The sequence below is a fragment of the Eumetopias jubatus genome, unplaced genomic scaffold, assembly GCF_037043125.1.
Source record: "Eumetopias jubatus isolate StellerSeaLion01/CBP00866 unplaced genomic scaffold, mEumJub1_p1.0 scaffold_1, whole genome shotgun sequence".
Classification (NCBI taxonomy): domain Eukaryota; kingdom Metazoa; phylum Chordata; class Mammalia; order Carnivora; family Otariidae; genus Eumetopias; species Eumetopias jubatus.
Window position 1 is genome coordinate 131349766 of NW_028274807.1, and position 19783 is coordinate 131369548.

The window sequence follows — 19783 nt, forward strand, 5'->3', positions numbered from 1 at the left end:
AGTATTTAAACACTCCTTTAAAAATAAAACCACCTTGGGCGCCTGGATGGCTCAGTCGTTAAGCGTCTACTTTCGGCTCAGGTCATGATCCCAGGGTCCTGGGATCCAGCCCCGCGCTGGGCTCCCTGCTCGGCAGGAAGCCTGCTTCTCCCTCTCCCTCTCCCCCTGCTTGTGTTCCCTCTCTCACTGTCTCTCTCTCTGTCAAATAAATGAAATCTTTAAAAAAAAATAAGACCACTAATTTGTGTTTTGATAAAAACTCTGTGACACACTACTATGTGATTTAAGAGAGCCTTTGCTTCTTAGTCCCTGAGGTTGGGGAAAGCTTTTCCAGAAAAGACAAATAAATTCAATTTGTAGTTGAAATAAACTGCATTTTGACATCAGTATAATGTTGATCATGCTCTTAATGAGAAAATAGAGAAACAGAAATTCTGGGGTAGGACAGATGGAAACACCGGCAGAGAGACAGGTAATGGCTGAGAAGTTAAGCAGAGATCTAAAGCGAAATGAAAAGGAACAATGTTTGTAAACTATGAAGAAGACACAACTGCCACACCGGGCCAGGCCAAGAGATGGCTAAAGACACTCCTAGAGAAAACCCAGGAAAATGACAGGGCTGTGACATGTTCATGCTGGTTGAAAACACAAGGCAGGAAGTGGGTAGAAGGGCCAAGAAGAAAAGTTTTTCTATTTACCAAGTGTTCAGAGAGAAAGTATAAGAGACCATAAACATTTAAGAGATACTTCCTTTTTTTTTGAATTTTTTTTATTATGTTCAGTTAGCCAACATACAGTAAGTACACCATTAGTTTTTGATGTAGTGTTCAACGATTCATTAGTTGTGTATAACACCCAGTGCTCATTACCACACGTGCCCTCCTTAACAACCCCCACCCCCTGGCCCCGAAACCCTCAGTTTGGTTCCTGGAGTCCAGAGTCTCTCATGATTTGTCTCCCTCATTGGGGAAGGGAGGGAAAACTGAAGGGGAAGAAATCAGTAAGAGACACTTTCTAGTTAGGAAAATCTACTGTTAAATGAAGTTGACTATAGTGTTTTAGTTATTAATACAATGTACAAGACAAAAAGTATGGTATATTGCAAATCAGGGGAAACGTTTTTCTTTGGTACTTGTCAAAAAAAGATTTAAATAGATAGAAAACCAGATGTGAAAAATTTGATGCTAAAAGGTAGACAATGGTTTCTTCACAAAAGCCATATCAAAAAGTGTATTTTAAAAACATCTGAGTTCTTACTCTACGAGCTTCTTGGCACCTGTCTTCTCAGCAGTTACTGCATACATACCCATGCCACCTCCCCAGCGCAGATCTCTGGGGTACCCTTCCATCTGAGATCACCCCAGATACTGAGCGCATGAAGAGCTTCAGATGCCTTGAGGGTTAGGGAAGAATTTTAACACATGTGGTTCTGGTCCTGAAGAGCTTACAACCTATTTTTGAAGGTGGGACTAACATACAATAAGGAACAGCATAAGACAGAGTATAATTAAATGCTACACTGCATTGTATTGATTAAAATCGTCTAGGAATACAAAAGTGAGAAATCAGTGTGGGCTAGAATAATTGGGGAAGGTTTGGGAAAAAGCTGCCTTGCCCCAGGCCTGAAAACAGAAGCACAGTTTAGGTAAGGAGAGCGAGGGGAAGGAGAGAACCACATGAGTGACTTTAGTACAGTACAGAGTAAGGCAGTAAAAATAACAGTGTGATGAGAGTATGGCTATTAATAAACTATTGCAGGAGTAATGGTTCATGATTAGATTTCCTTATCTCCTAACCTTTATTAGTGTATATAAGCTTCATCCATATAATCCAGCAAAGAATCCAAAAAACACCTCTTATAACACATAAGAAAATAAACATGTTATGGTTTGATTAAAATGTTTGGGAATAATTCTGTTTCAAAATGGAGACTATGTAATTTTAGTAAAGCAAAGTTTCATTCAAAGAATAGGCATCTGACCATCATTTCAACGGTTAAATTTTAAAATGTGTATAGATAATGTTCATATTATTTTTCCCAATGTGAAATTTTACTTTTTACTTAATAAAATCAAGGTAGGGCTTGAGGAACAGAAAAGACAATGTGAGAAGCAGCCCACCTGTCACTAGCCCTCTGGCCTTGATCTGGCTTCCTAACTTCCAAACATGGAGGCTGGGCTCAATTTCTGAAGCCTCATAAAGAAGATGTTTATAAGAAATCTATTAAGTGGTTGAATACTATACTTGCCTGACTAACTGGATTACTTTTGAAGTGAATGAAAGCTTTGTTCAAGGTATATAAAGAAAATTATAAGAGTACTTTTGTTAAAAAATTAAGTATGAGATGCCAACAGTAGTGAAAGGGGCAGAACAAGAACAAAGGAGGGGCACTAGGATCCAGCTCCACAGACTGACTGTGATTGTTTTAAATTACTTCACTGCCAAGGGCACTGTGTTAGTTTGCTAGAACTGCTGGAACAAAGTGCCTAAAAACTGGAGTTTAAAACCAGAGAATTTACTTTTGAACCGTTCAGGAGGATAGAAGTCGGAAATCAAGGTGCTGACAGGGCCATGCTCCCTCTCAGACCTGCAGGGAAGGACCCTTCCTTGTCTCTTCTAGCTACTAGTGTTGACAGGGCTCGTTCCTTCGTAGGCTCTGAGGGAGAATCTGTTCTATGCTTTCTCCTAGCTTGTGGTGACAGCTAAAAATCCTTGGTGTTCCTTGGCTTGTAGATGTATCATTCCAATCTGTACCTCTGTCTTCATATGGCATTATTCTTCCTGTGTGTCTTCACAGCAGCTTCCCTCTGTGCACGTCTGTGTCCAAATTTGCTTCTTTATATAAGGACACTAGTCATATTGCATTAGGGGCCTGCTCTACTCCACTGTGATTCATCTGGACTAATTATATCTGCAACAAACTATTTCCAAAAAAGTCCAGAGTCTGAGGTACTAGGGGTTAGGATTTCGGCATATCTTCAGACCTCATTATTAGTGCCTGTAAAATCAGAATTTTAGACTAGATGCAGCTAGCCATTTTTCAGGTTATATATCCCTTTGAGAAGAGGCTATAAATTATGTACCCTTGGCCCAGGGAAATGAACATGTACACAATATTTAGCACAATATCAGGATAATCACAGGCCCTTTGAAGCCCTATGGCGAACCCCTAGGAGGATGCTGTCACTGGAGGAAGGCTCTTTTAGTTTCCCCAAGTGCACCGTTCTTTGAGCTACAAATATATCACCTACGGCTCCAGGAGAATACATGTAATGCCCAGAGCCTCATACAGTGGTATTCAGTTAGGATTTTTTGAATAAATGGGCTTGAAACTACTAGGTATAACTAAACATCACCACTCTGGATGGCCCAGGCAGGGCATCATGATTCAGAAGCCACTGAGATGTAATAAGAAGTTCCATTTGGAACAACGAGGCTGGCAAATTGTCCACCTTCCTCCTGTCTTTGACCGTGGCCTGAAACGTAAGCTCACTTGCTAGTACTGCCCTGCCACGCACCCCCGGTCTCTTCTGTGTCCTCCTCCTGCTACTACCCTCCCTCTCCATCTCTCCACCTGGGCCCAGGCTGCCCGGAGTTACTGCTGCCCCTGCAACCTCCAGCACTGAGGTGGGCGTGCCATCTTGCTACCGTGATTCTTGATGGAGTGTCCATAAACGACCAAACAAAAATCCCAGCTCCCTTACGATCTCTTGATCTCCTCCCTGACTTACTTTCCCCTAACTGACTTCGACTGTCCTGGCCATACCCAGAACTGCTCCATGTCCTCTTGTGCTCGGATGCTTTTCAGTCTTATACTCTACCTCAAATCCCCTTATACTCTGAGTTACCCATAGTCTTTTCCTGGCCATGCTTCCCTCCCCACACATCCCAAACCGTCCTCTTAAATTGTACTCAACCCCCTCCAACCTTCTGCTTCCCTTCAGTTCTGCCTAATGATTTGGACGTGGGCCTCTCTTGGAGCCTAGATCATGGTCTGCCTCCTTGGTATCTTGCCTGGACTGCTGAGCATGGCTCAGAAAATCATAACCTTAAGGCCCGGTGCTATTGCCCACTGTTTGTAGGATAGGATCTTCAACAGCCAGACCAGCTTGTCCTAGTCCATGGTTAACCATCTCTCCCACACTTTCTACAAACCCCTAAAACCCTACCAGGCCTCACTCACAGCAGACAACCTTGCTTCCTCCTGTATCAGACATGGGATTTCCCCACTTCCCATCTTCTCCATCTATAAACTAGACTAATTCTGAAACCTGCCTAGTACCTTCTTCCCGGATCAGCACCAGCTTTTATTCCTGCTCCCCAGCCAGTCTTCTGCAGGACTCCTGACCTCGTTCCATTGCCTCTAAGCCCTTGTTTCTTTAATTATTTCACTCAAAAAATGTTTGTCAAGATTACTATGTACTGGGCCCTGTTCTGGATGCTGGGATATGGTAGGGAAACCAAGACGGACAAAATCCGGTCTCTTGCTGGGGGGTAGGGGAGCGGGTGTGAACAACAATAAACAAGTAAAAACTTCAAGTAAACAGGGTAATTTATCTTTTCATAGATCTCATCAATGGAGCAGGGGGAAAATTAGTATTGATCCTTGAGGGACCAATTTAAGACTGATTGAGAAGTAAACCCTCAATCGGTTCTCCCCTGCCTCCAGTGAACCCTGGTCTCATTCTAAAGACAGCCATCCAACCTTCCTTGCCCCTGCACTGATCCCTAGTTACATCTTTCTTCTCTGCTCTGCTGACTTTCTTTAAAGATTACTCTACATGTGCTATCTCCACATTCTTTCCTTTTTATTTAATTGACTTTTTGGTGAAACTGTAACACAAACAGAAGAAAACGGGAACAACAACAAAACTGTAGGGAAAGCTATTATACTTAACCATCCAGTCACTCCTCAACCTATCATAATCCAGTCTCTGCTTTACCACTCCACTGAACCATTCTGGCAAAGGTATCTGATGAGTGTCCCTCCACAGGGTCAAGTCTGAATGGACATTTCCGGCCTTACCTTTTTATACCTCAGTATTCCCAACCCTCATGACCTCCCTTGGCTCAGACAACACAGTTTTGTGAGGTTACAACACAAGCCCTTCCTTCTCTGGTGCCTTAAACATTGAAGTTAAATGCAGAGTTCCACCTTAGCCCATCTTCTCTTTCTATAAGCACCCACCTTAGGTAGGCTGACCATGTATTTCTTATCATCCTGATGGGACGCCTTTGAGAGTGAAAGAGGGCAGGATTAATAATTACTACTCTTGACTAGCAGGTGTAAACCAAGACTGTCCCAAACAAATCAGGATATACGGTCACCCTATTCTTAGGAGGTCACATCCACTATTACGGTTTTAACTAACACATACCTATTAACCATTTGCAAAACTGAATCTGTAGCCTTGATTCTGACATTGAGCTTTATTTTCCAAATCTTCAGGTTATGATTTCCCACAGATCTCAAATTCAGTAGGGCCAAAACATAATCATTTCCATTCCTAAAACCTGCAAATCCTTGTATTTCCTACCCAAGTTACACATATTACCCAGTCACTCAACTCTCCAAGCTGGGGATTGTTTTAGACCTCTCTCACCCATGGTATTTAGTCACCAAGACATACTGACTTTAGTTTTGAAGATTTCTTTAATCTGCAATTTTCCCCCTGGACTACTGTCATAACCTTTTTTCTGATTTTCTTGCTCTACTCTTGCATCCTTTAAGTCTTTTTGCCACAGTGCCACCAGAGTGATCTAACACTGACTGTACTTTTGCTTTGAATCCTTCAGGAGCTTCCTGTTATCTATAGGATAAAGACTTTCATCATGATCCCATCCCTGTTCACTTTCTTTGGTCTCATAACCTATCAGTCTCCCTTTGCAATCTAATACCAAATGCCTTGTAGACACACACACACACACACACACACACACACACACACACACACACACACACACAATCCCCCATTAAAACTGTTTCTTACTTCCAAGCCTCTGTTCATGCTGTTCTTTCTGCCTGAACTGCAGATCCCCTTATTTAATTTGCCAACATCTATACCATTTTCTCTAGTCACTTACAGCTGGCCCAGAGGGGAGTTCAGTGCCTCTCCTTTATTTTTTTTAAAGATTTTATTTATTTATTTGACAGACAGAGAGAGAGAGCACAAGCAGGGGAAGAGGCAGAGGGAGAGAGAGAAGCAGGCTCTCCGCTGAGCAGGGAGCCCAAGGTGGGGCTCTATCCCGGGACCCTGAGATCTTGACCTGAGCTGAAGGCAGACGCTTAACTGAGCCACCCAGGCGCCCCTCAGTGCCCTTCCTTTAAACTTTCATATTACCTATCCATATTACCTTTCATATTATCTCAACCACAGCACTGGATATGTTAGTTTAAAATTAATTATGTCAGTCTTTCCTACTCGTTGAAAAACTTCTTGAGCATAGGGGCAATGGCCCTTAAATATTTAACGGTCATCCTACTTTTAGGAGACCTCATCCACTGTTCTGGATTCATCCAAGCAAATGAAAATAAACTGGTCTAAATACTGAAATGAATATACAACTTCATTATCCCTGCATTTTTCCACATGTGCCCATATGTTTTATAACATCAATAGACGGACTGAAAATGTGTAAGGGCTTCAGCAGCCAACAATTTCCCTGTTTAATGAAATTAATTTTAAAAAGTAGATCTTAGCATAGGAGACAGGATTAAATTTTTTAAAAAATATATAGTTGGGATACACCAAAGTTAAGAAAAGAGCAAATACCTAATTGTTTAAGACTACAGAAAATCAAAATACATTTCAACAGTTGTTTGAATTGGAAAATTCTGTGAAAAGATTATCCTAAACCATTTTTTTAATAAAAGAGGCTACTCATTCCTTTTGCTTTTTATTATTTGTATTGAAAAATTCATACTACTTTAAAATGAGAGATTAGTATCCAAATATTCTAAAATCTAGTATCCATCAAATCTACCCAAACATCTTTCTCTACTTTCCAGATGTTAGCTCTTATGATTTCCATGTTCTTATATGATTAGCTCTGACTTAGAAAGAAGGAACTTTTCACTTAGTCTGTCAAAACACAAACTCTTTGACCTTCAAGGCACAGAAAAAACCCACAACTTTCGGATAAAATGTGGTGCTCCTGTCACTTACTCATTCAAGTAATTTTGGGGGAATTAAAACAGTATAATCTAAAATTTTAAAGAATATTATTAGTGTCCCCAGAGGCACAACAAGAGCATCTGGCGCCACTGGTATTCAGTGAACAAATAAAGAGAAGCACACAGCAGTGTAACAGTCAAGATTATGAATGACTCCAAACAGTTTATGTTCTTCTGACAAACTCCTACTCCTGAGAGTTCTCTTTTTTTAATTTCCTATTTAATCATCACTTTGTGCAATCTTCCTAATTATATTTTGGCTTACAAATCTTGTTTTGTGAACAGTGATTATTTTTCTGAGAAGGAAAACAATTTGAGGTCTTTCAAAATTTAAAACATGCTCTGATATTTTCTTCAAGCCGAAGATTATCAGACTACCCCAAACAGACAGGCACTGGCTTTCCAGCGATGGCAAGCATCCTAAGGTAGATCTCATGAGATAGGAATGTGTCTACCATTTGGCAATCTACTGAGAAATACATTTGGCCAAAATATAACTGAGAAGAAGTTAAAATATCTTTAAATGTAATATTTATTTTTTATTGGCAAGTTGTTGATACTATAAAAATAGCTCCAATCTCCTGATAAATATCTTTGAATACTCCCTACCTGTCAGAAGGTGGAGCTCTAAACATATCTGAAATACAGGCTTTTTAGTTGAGCGTTTCACAAATGGGTGTAATGAGGAGATTACAGCAGGAGTAAGGTCTTTAGAAAAATGGCTCTGAAGAATATTCCAATTCTCTCAGGATAAAATCACCCACATCTCCCAATATGTACATAGTTAACTAACAAAAAAGATATTTAGCATGCTCCTTTGAAACTTCAATATATTACTTACCATGAAAATGTAGGCACAGTAATTCAGAGTAAGAGAATAAGTATATTTAAAAGATAAAACATTAAAAAACTCAGGACCACCTACTTGGACATAGGCAAGGTCGTGACACTTACAAGCATCTCGGATGTAGAGCAACATGGCTGTGAAGACGTAATCCACTAACCCCAGGCTGAGACCGTCTGCAAACAAGGCGTCCCAGACCACCAGAAGGTCCTGCAGGGGGAACTCTCGTCCAAACAGCAGCCGGACCCACCGTCTGCAAAGGGTCGAAACCAAAATTCAGAAATGAGTACTTCTGAAAGTAATATAAAAAGGAATCATTTTCTCCTACACTTGTGAAAAAAACTGCAATTTTTAACTGATCACACTGAGTCAATATTATATATCAAATATATAATACGGTAAAATCCAAGTTTTAAGCTTTCAAATGAATTTTGTAATTTTATAACTGGGCCACAATCATTCAAGTTTATTCCTATAAGTCTAAAGCACTAGCATGATATTTGAAAAGGGTAGAAATCTTTCATATTTAACACAAATCCCAAATCTCAAAAGGCAAAGAAGAAAATGAATGCACAGTGGTCTGACAGTTGCCTCACAGATAAGGTTAGGAATTAAAAAATAAAATTTTCCAAAATTTTATGATCACTACTGATTTTGTCGTTGTTGTTGTTAACTGGACTTTTGCAAATAACTGTACAACAAATTAACTATAACCAAGAAGAAAACTGCATTCTCACATTTCACTCTTATTTTAAAATATTCATTTTAAAATGAAATGTGGGAAAAAACAGTAGATAGATAGATATAGTCAAGGGTAGACAGTTATTTCAAATGAAACAAACAGTAATACTTTATTTTTAACTTTAGAATAGATATACTTTATTAGTGAGGTTATCTTTTGAGGGCTGTTTTTAAAAACAGAGTCACTTCTATGGCCAGGAAAATTGGGTACCTATGCTATAAGCACATATAGGCAACTTATAAGAATACTAAACAAGGTCTGTATATAATTATATGTCATAAACAGGTATACTTCAAACTTTCAACAAACATCAAGCTACTCATAATTCTTATAAGAAAATTAAAATAAATCACTTTGATATCCATTTTAAATCCATTTATTTCTAATTCTATATAACATGGCTACAATTTCCTTACACAAACCTTTCTACAGGAATTTCAGCTAGAATTCTATGTGGTTCTGGCATATAACAAAGAATCAAAAATTCCAAAATTTCTAGTACACCAAGTAGTACAGAAGAGAGGGAATTCTTTAAAAATTAGTTAAAAGAGATGACCCCTTTGCAAAATTAGAAACCAAATATAACCATCTGTGGGGTTAAAGTGAGCACTTATTCCCCCCCACACCTCAGAATTCAATTACTTTCTTCAGGGAGTATTATATTTAAGGAGAAATCAAAGCTGTGACAATATAGTGTAGAATCATACAAATGTATCACAGTTATTAGGAACCATATACTATATAATCAAATACTAAAGTTCTTTCATTCATATTATCAAATTAATCAACAGATTAATTAAATTGTATTTTTAATTACATCTTAAATTATGATAATTTTTCAGGAAAAAGAAATTTAATGCCTAAGTAACATTTATCTTTTTAAAAATGTTAGAGTATCATTTACAATTTTTATTTATCTTTCAATTCTTACTCCACTGCTAATATGAGGGTGACTAAAACAAAATATTTTTTTGGTCTAATATTGCCTGCATTTATGTGGCTTAGGGAGAAGTATTCTTTCTCTACACACTTTTAATTCTTTCAAATTACAAATGCCAACATTTACTATTTAAAGAAGTACAAAAATATCTCTAAATTACATAGGATATTTTTAATGACAAAGAATTAACTGGTCTTGCAAGGAGTACCAGGGGAACCAGAGAATGGGCAAATCAAAAAGTACCTGGATTAAACCATTTTATGCATCTGTTTAAAGGATCTTTAAACTGATAATTATATCTGATTAAATGACTAAAAGAGAATGTGGTCATTTATAGTTATTCAACTGATACAAAAGGGAAGAAAAATTCTTCAGCGAAAAAAAATGATGAGGATCTAAAGTGTAACATGTTGACCGTAGTTGGTAACACTATACTGCATAATTAAAATTTGCCAAGAGAACTAAAATATTCTCACCATAAATGAATGAATGAATGAATAAAATGTGTGAGGTGATGGATGTGCTAATTAACAAAATGGGAGGAATCCTTTCACAATGTACACATATATCAAATCATTACAATGTACACTTTAAATATCTTACAATTTTATTTGTCAATTATACTTCAATAAAGCTGAAAAATAAAATAATTAAGAATTATCTTGGTTCGGGCGCCTAGGTGGCTCAGTTGGTTGAGTGTCTGCCTCAGGCTCAGGTCATGATCCCGGGGGTGGGGGGGGTTATCCTGGGATGGAGTCCTGCATGGGGCTCCCTGCTCAGCGGGAAGCCTGCTTTTCCCTCTGCCTCTGCCCCTCCCCCAGCTTGTTCTCTCTCTCTCTCTCTCCCTCCCTCCCTCAAATAAATAAAGAAAGAATTATCTTGGTTTAATAGGCAAATTTTAGCAGTTTCAAAATAGAAAATTCTGACATTTAACTGATCCTTCTTGGTTCGAATCTGGATATCAATACAAAATTCAAGAATTACACCTATATAATGGTAGCTACACACTTGAGGTGAGCATAGCATAATGTGTAAACTTGTCGAATCACCATGAAACTAATGTAGCATTGTGTGTCAACTATACTCAACTCAAAGAATTAAAAAAAAAAAAAAGAATCACACCTATAAAATTGCACTGTGCCTTGAACTCACTCTTTTCATTCATGGAGGTTATTTTAATAAGTAAATTTGAATAAGCCCATTCATGTAACTAAGGCTGGTGTTTCCTGAAAGGCATTTTTTTGCTTAGCCTTCTTTTTTTTTTTTTTTAAAGATTTGATTTATTTATTTGACAGAGAGAGAGAGAGACAGCGAGAGAGGGAACACAAGCAGGGGGAGTGGGAGAGGGAGAAGCAGGCTTCCTGCCGAGCAGAGCCCAATGTGGGGCTCTATCCCAGGACCCTGGATCATGACCTGAGCCAAAGGCAGATGTTTAACAACTGAGACACCCAGGCGCCCCTTTGCTTAGCCTTCTTATGTGTGTGTGTGTGGGGGGGGGGGGATTTTCTGTGTGTTTTTCCTGCTACCTCCCATTGAAAGCAAAATGACTTTTGAGAAAAGCTGACATCTATCATGCTAAAATAGACATCATTTAGCAAAGAAAAAAAACTGATGAAGGTTAATATTCACCACAGAGAATACAATACCATCTTTTTGCCCCTTACTTAAAGCCCAAAGTCCCCAGATTTTCTTATGGACAATCACAGCTTTGGTTTCATCACAGATGGTGCTTCAAGAGGAAAGAAAAGAAAAGAAAAGAGAAAAGAAAAAGAAAAGAAAAGAAAAAAGAAAAGAAAAGAAAGAAGGGAGGGAGGGAAGGAGGGAGGAAGGAAGGAAGGAAGGAAATAAAGAAAAAGAAAGAAAGAGAAAGAAAGAAAGAGAAAGAAAGAAAAAGGAGGGAGGGAGGGAAGAAGGAAGAAAGAGAGAGGGATGGAGGGAGGGAGGAAGGAAGGGAGAAAGAAAAGAGAAGAAAGAAAAAAATAGCCCCCTCCTTTTAAAGAAATTATGTATTTCCGGGTGCCTGGGTGGCTCAGTTGGTTAAGCAACTGCCTTCGGCTCAGGTCATGATCCTGGAGTCCCAGGATCGAGTCCCGCATTGGGCTCCCTGCTCAGTAGGGAGTCTGCTTCTCCCTCTGACCCTCTTCCCTCTCGTGCTCTCTATCTCATTCTCTCTCTCAAATAAATAAATAAAATCTTTAAAAAAAATTAAAAAAATAAAGAAATTATGTATTTCCTATTATTTCTACAACAAAACACCCAGTTACTGCTCAAACTCATGCAACTTTCCTGCTGCTTGGGGTTTTGTTAGCTTAGCTTAAAAAATGACCCCACAGATACATATATGCAGCAATCTCCACTGCAGTACTATCAAGGAGGGAGAACTGCAAATATCTAGTAATCTACATTGAATAAAACATATCATCAAAACTACACACAACATAAGTCTTCAGTACTTTTATATTTAATGTGTAATCTATGATGTGCTGCTTTATAAATGTTTCACATTGCTTTATTTTTGAAGTTTCACCTTGCCAAGTACACTGCTAAATAATTCCAGGGCAAGGACCAAATTCTGTGTGTGTGTGTGTGTGTGTGTGTGTGTGTGTGTGTGTGAGTGTGTGTGAGAGAGAGAGAGAGAGAGAGAGAGAGAGAGAGAGAGAAAGAGATGGAGACAGAGAAAGATCCAGAAAGTTCTTTGTAAAGAGCTCTGTATACTTTGCTAAGTGCTCTATGTGTTTACCAAGGTCTTGATAAACTCACTGTGAAGCCACCTGTCATGCTACTGAGAGGCAAAGGTGCAGCTAAATTGAAAGTACAGGCAGTGATCTTGTTAGTGGCAACATAAAAATAATTCAGGAAGTGGAAAAAAAAAACAGAAACACATAAGGAAAAAAAATTTATTATTAGATACTTGGCATGTTCCTTTTATATAAGACTGTTATACATGCAAGGATATAAAATTAGAGCAAAACACAGTTTCCTGTATTTTATACGTGATTATAGGAAAATTAAAACCAAATTCTCAAAATATTTAAGCAGTACTGTATGACTAATGGAAAGCTTTGGGACCAACAATGACCTTATCAATAATTTAATCATTTTAATCCCTACTGGATTTAGTTCATACATATATTCACCACACACAAAATTTCCTGTGCTATTTTGGGCTTTCGTCATTGAGCTTAAAAGCCAAGGAAAAATTCCGTTCTTTATGGAATGAGTTACCAACAGAAATTATTTCAGTAAGCTTTTGTATTCTTAGAAAGGAAAACTTACTCGAAGAAATGAGGTCTTATAAAGAAGTCACTCCTAAAATTAACATGCTTTTATTGCAGTTAAAAATATTTAGCGCAAGTTTAACTTACACTTAAGGGTAGCATTAAGGCTTTCTTTTCCCCTTAAAGATAGCTTCAGTTTAATTGCTTGATACTATTAATCTTGCTTTATGTTTGTTACACCTGCAGATTGCAATGCTCATAACTGTACAAATTTTATCTCTTGTGATAATGCAATAATTCATATTTTACCAGACCTACTTAGTAATTAAAATCTACACAAACAAAAAAAGACCATCTGAGGTATTAAATCTAATAATAAACCACCGAAAGATAGGGCTGTTTCTACGTCTGCACTTATACCACTATTCTCAATTTAAAATTTCTGTGTAATTAAGCTGCTATCCCCCCAGGGGATCAGTAACTCCTGATGGTATTATTGCTTGGTGAATGACCCAAACACCAAGAGAAATCCATTTTTTTAGCAGTTAATGAAAATGACCAATTTGAGGTTCAACTAAACATAGCCTTCATCCAACATGGCTGTGTAGGTTATATATGCAGAAAGAAACAATATATCTTCATTTCCTTTTCCTTTAATGACTCTTTAGTAAGATATAGGCATAGCCAGCTTAGAAGAACAAGTAAAATAAAAAAGGTACGTTCAATTTAATTTAACAAACATTATAAGGGCATCTTAAGCAACCTGTGACCACAAAATGATAGCACTGGTAAGCACACTGGAACACAAGAGAGCAATGTTAGATTTTTGTTTAATGATATTAATTTTGCTTTTGTGCCTCTGTTCACTTGGACTTTTCCAAGCTAACAATTAATATTTAAATAACCCATGCAGGGTAGAAAATAAACACAGAATCCAAATTCTGTATTAATATCAGGGGAAAACAAGAGCAAGCCAGAGTGTTCATCTCTGTGGTTGCTAGTTCATTGATGAAGTTGAGGTTCTTCTTATATTGCATTCCTTTGTACTCAGTTCTTTTTAAATTAATTTACCCTGAGTTTTCCTTTATATCAACTCTGTGAAAATAGTCTTAAAATTAAAACCAAATATTGCAGTTATTATAATTAGGGTCACAAGGCATTCTCATCTTTAATTCTTATGTCTTTGCAGAACAGAACTACAAAAGATAGAAGCCAAAATAAAGTATTTTTTCCAATTTCACATTCTTCTTCTTCTAACAGTGCTGCAGAATACATTATTGGAAGATGCTTAGCCTATTTACGATTTTTTTTTCTTTCTTTACCTAGTACTATTTCAATTCAGTCTTCTTAAAAAATGGGATCCGCATGTATTACAGGAAGATCTGAATACTTCAAGTCCTTTAACCTCTGCTTCAAAAATAGAAGGAACTGAAAGTTTGAATTAGTTATTATCTTTACAGAACTCAAATTTGCTTTCTATGTGCTCCTTGTAATCCATGGACTGAACCCAGCTTGAATTTAGCTTTCTGGGAACACATGTTAAACTTAGTTTAACCTCCACAGGGTATGTACATGAACTGTTAAAAATATGTTTTTGACTTTGGGGAAAATTCTCTATTCCTTTCAGAGGGCAGTACATAGCCCTTTATTAAGGAAGGTTTCTTATTCTAAAAATAAGTTCCTAATAATTACCACCCATTTCTACTGTAATTTATTCTCTTTGGCAAATGTTTGAAGCTGTTTTGTCAGAACAACTGTAATACACCCTTTGCAAAAATAGTTTGAATGGATTCAACAGATCTGTACCTCTGAAACAAATAATGCAATATATGTTAAGAAAAAAAAAAAGAAGAAGAAGATAGCAGGAGGGGAAGAATGAAGGGGGGGAAATTGGAGGGGGAGACAAACCATGAGGGACCATGGACTCTGAAAAACACACTGAGGGTTCTAGAGGGGAGGGGGGTGGGGGGATGGGTTAGCCTGGTGATGGGTATTAAAGAGGGCACGTTCTGCGTGGAGCACTGGGTGTTATGCACAGACAATGAATCATGGAACACTACATCAAAAACTAATGATGTAATGTATGGTGATTAACATAACAATAAAAAAAATTTAAAGGAAAAATAGTTTGAATGGAAAACAGAGCTTGTGCATCTATGTTTTCATGAGAATGCTGAGCATAGAAGATGACCATCATATGTTTAGAAGCTGTATCATCTGAATATTTTCTCTCTTTCTCTCTCACACACACAAATACACACACACACACACACCCCTCTTTTAAATGTATACCTGCTATTTGGTTTACAAGTATGGTATTTCAAGGACTAGTAATTTTAGGATGTGTGACTTACCAGCAAATTCAAATAAAGCTAGTAAAAGATGGTATTCCTTCAATATAGATTTAGTTGTATGAATAGGATGTGCTCTCTTTGAGAATCCTATTGCATATTCCAACCAGTATGCAGTTAGAATCTTAGCCCTGCTTTGAGAGGACTATGGGAGTAAAAGCTGCTGAGAACTGATTTTTCTATCCTGTCACTTACTTTGGCCCCACTAGTAGTGAGCTGCTACTGGACATCTCCTTGAGAAATTACTTGGAAGCCCCTACTGCCTATAAATAACAACATGAAGAATTAATGGACAGTTGGTGGTTATGTTGGGAAAATTAATTTTAGGCTCTGTGAATACCAGTCTTTATTAATACTACAGATAATTTTTACTTCTAGAAAGTCACTAAATAGGCTTTGTTCTGTCATTTTACCTTAGGAAAGGGAATTATGATCAAATCAGTCTTCTAAAAGAGCATACAGATAATTGCTAAAAATAATTGCTCCTATCCTCCCTAATCTGAAACTCATTAAAAAACAAAACTTGTGTGACTTTATTTTTTTTTAAATTGTCATAGACCATTTCAAATACCAATGGGATCTTAACCTCTCTGAGTAACACTTTTCAAATTCCTCTGCATAAATCTCCTAATGCATTTACACACATTGTTAGAAGAAGTGACCTGAGGCATAACACTAAGCTGAAAAGTACCAGGATCCATGTGATTCAGGATGGAGGGAAGACCAGGAATCTGTAGGCTGGTAATAGGTCATCAAGAAAGGCAGACTGAACCCATTCCTAAAAGGCAACAATGTTGGCTGTTTCCTTTTGACTTCTTATCACTTATCTATAGCTGTAAACAGCCTCTGGGATTCGTTTTAGTGGCTCTGTCTTCCTTCTTTTCTTCCCAATCCCGTAAGTCACCCTGACCCTGCCTGGCTGCTCAGAGGCTAGGACAGGTACTTCACGTAGGGTTGATGTTTGGAGGTTCCATTATCGATTGGTGTCACTGCTTCCTAATTATGTTTTCCAGAGATAAAGGTGCTGATAAGCAAATTCCAGCTGAAGGGTTACTGATGGTTTGGTTTGGCTTCTCTTCCTTCTCTAGCAGATCACAAGCTCCTTGGGGTTATTTGGTATTAGACATAACGTAGGGGATTAACAAATGTTTATTAAATTAATATGAATCCTCCTCCCCTGTCAGCTCTTCTTAATGAGGGGTCTTCTTGATCTTGACCCTACATCCTTAATCTCTCGCAGGTTTCCTAGTTGCTAAGCAGATGTTTCCCTAAATTTTTCATCTCTGTAGATATCCCTGGACACAAACATTAAGTAGTAAGTGATCACACCCATGTAAGAATTGATCAAGGCCTCCTAAAGCTTCTTGGACCTCTCCCTACATTTCCTGAACTCTGGCTCCCTGCTCGCTCATATCTTAGATGCTCCTCAGCTGGACCCTGTTTCTACTAAGACCATGCTACTCAAAGTATGATCCTAAGACCATCATCTCTTGGGAGCTTGTTAGAATTGCAGACTCCTAGGCCCCTAATATAATCTTACTGAAATCAGAATCTTCATTTTAATAAGACCTCGAGGGGATCTGTGTGCATATTAAAGTTTGAGAAGCGCTGGCCTAGGAGACAGATTCCTGTCTCCTGCCCATTTTTTTTTTAAAGATTTTATTTATTTATTTGAGAGAGAGAATGAGAGAGAGAGAGAGAGCATGAGAGGGGGGAGGGTCAGAGGGAGAGGCAGATTCCCCGCTGAGCAGGGATCCCGATGCGGGACTCGATCCCGGGACTCCAGGATCATGACCTGAGCCCAAGGCAGTTGCTTAACCAACTGAGCCAGCCAGATGCCCTGTTTCCTGCCCATTTTAAGGTGCCAGCTGTCAGAGCTCCTAAAACTTACCACGCATTCATGGAAATTGTTACTCCAGGAGAAGAAAAGGCTTAAACTATTGAATGACTCTTCTTATTAGAGTAGTGGTCTCAAACTTTAGCATTATCAGACTAGCCTGGAGGGCTTATTAAAACACCACGGCTAAAAACCATACTGAAAGTTTTGGGATTTTGATTTTGAGATTCAGGTGGGGCCTGATAATTTGCATTTTCAACTAGTTCCTGGAGTTGCTAATGCTGCTGATCTGGGGGCCACAATAAGAGAATCACATTCTGGTAATTCTGGTTTCTCTCCACATATCCACAGCTCAGTCCTGGGTGTGGGTCTTCAAATCAGCTTACTCAACATGTCTAGTCATTGGACCGATGACCACTAAACATCTATTGGCTGGGACAGAAAGCACACAGAGCCAAACACATCTTCACATTCTATCTCTATTAACTTCTAAACGTTTATTAAAAAAACAAACAAACCCACAAACGCTATAAAAACATTATCCAATAAAAAGGAGAGACATGGACGTGGGAGGCCTTCCAAAGGCTGGGAGAATGTAGGCCACTGTGATTTTTTTTTTTAACTCTCAGTGTATTATAAGATGAAAAAATGCCAAGACAAGGCTATAAAAACTGTGACATTTTAAATGTTAACATTTACAAGTCAATGTTTTTTAAACATAAATTTACTTTGATGGATAGATATAATATCATTTGAAGGCAAAGTGAACCCTCAAAGTGAACTTTGAGGCCCTTTGTGTTTAGTCCTGAGCTAACGGCTTTCCTGGGCCTCCTGTGATTGGCTCTAATGAGGTAAGAAAGCTAGGACATGACAGGACATCGCTGATTAGCTTTGTGCAAAGAGATAGAGCCCAAGAGGGAAGTGCCTCAGTCCCGGTTGTGGGTCCTCAAATCAGAATCGCAATCCTACCAGGACCCAAAAGGGTATTCTTGCATTTCCCATGCAGAAGCCATACAATACCGGGAGGCTGGCTGAACGGTCATCTCTCTGGTGTTTATTTATTCTGCCTCACCTGTGAGCTGTTCTCACTCTAAGATTCTGCACTATCACCTTGCTCAGATCTGTCTTGAGAATAAAACATGCATTTAAAATACAAAATAAAGAGGCCCCTGGGTGGCTCAGTGGGTTAAGCGTCTGCCTTCAGCTCAGGTCATGATCTCAGGGTCTTGGGGTGGAGCCTTGTGTCAGGCCCCCTGCTCAGCAGGGAGTCTGCTTTACCCTCTGCCCCTCTGCACCACTCCCACTTGTGCTTTCTCTGATATAAATAAATAAAATCTTCTAAAAAAAATACAAAATAAAATGAAAACACAATGGTCCAAAATCTTTGGGACATAGCAAAAACAGTTCTAAGAGGGAAGTTTATAGCGATACAGGCCTACCTCAAGATACAAAAAAATCTGAAATGAACCACCCCACCTTACACCTAAAGGAGCTAGAAAAAAACAAAAACAAACACAAACTAAAACAAAACAAAGACCAAAGCTACTAGAAGGAAGGAAATAATAAAGATTAGAATGAAAATAAATGAAATAGAGACTAAGAAAAAAAAAAATAGAAAAGATCGATGAAACCCAAGAGCTGGTGCTTTGAAAAGATAAAGCTGATAAACCTTTAGCCAGACTCATCAATAAAAAAGACAGAGGACTCAAATAAATAAAATCAGAAATGACGGAGGAAAAATAACTTGACATTACAAAAATATAAAGAATTGTAAGAGAATATTATGAACAATTACATGCCAAAAAATTGAATAACCTAGAAGAGATGGATAAATTCCTAGAAACATACAATCTGGGGCGCCTGGGTGGCTCAGTCATTAAGAGCCAGCCTTTGGCTCAGGTCATGATCCCGGGGTCCTGGGATTGAGTCCCACATCACATCGGGCTCCAGCCCCGCATTGGGCTCCCTGCTCATCAAAAAGTCTGCTTCTCCTTCTCCCACTCCCCCTGCTTGTATTCCCTCTCTTGCTGTGTCTCTCTCTGTCAAATAAATAAATAAAATCTTAAAAAGAAAAAGAAACATACAATCTTCTAAAACTGAATGAGGAAGAATTATAAAAACTGAACAGACTAATTACTAGTAATATAATTGAACTGATAATCAAAAACTCCCAACACACAGAAGTCCAGGGCCAGATGGCTTCACGGGTAAATTCTACCAAACATTTGAAGAAGAGTTAATACCCATTCTTCCTAAACTATTCCCAAAACTTGAAGGGGAAGGAATGCTTCCAAGTTCATTTTACAAGGCAAGCACTACCCTGATATCAAAACCAGACAAAGACATTATAAAAAAAGAAAACGATAAGCCAATATTTGATGAACATGGATGCAAAAATCCTCAACAAAATATAAGCAAAATGAATTCAACAATATATTACAAGGATCATTCACCACAATCAAGTGGGATTTATTCCAGGGATGCAAGGTGGTTCAATATCCATAAACCAATCAATGTGATATATGACATTAATAAGAGGAAGGATAAAAAGAATTTACAATGGGGAAAAGGCAGTCTTTTCAATATATGGTGTTGGGAAAACTGGACAGCCTGTCATACACAAAAATAAATTCAAAATGGATTAAAAACCTAAATATGAGACCTGAAACCATAAAAC

The 19783-nt window shown here is 38.2% G+C and overlaps 1 protein-coding gene across 7 annotated transcripts in view; it reads right to left on the reverse strand.

The window, feature by feature from the left end:
- The window catches only part of TBC1D5 (TBC1 domain family member 5), a 570230-nt gene that overhangs the window by 135254 nt on the left and 415193 nt on the right, over positions 1-19783 (reverse strand). For all 7 annotated transcript variants that reach the window (XM_028099038.2, XM_028099036.2, XM_088026316.1 and 4 more), the window contains one exon: positions 8129-8271. In XM_028099038.2, coding sequence (XP_027954839.1) covers positions 8129-8271 — 143 coding nt within the window. The remainder of the gene's footprint in view (positions 1-8128; positions 8272-19783) is intronic.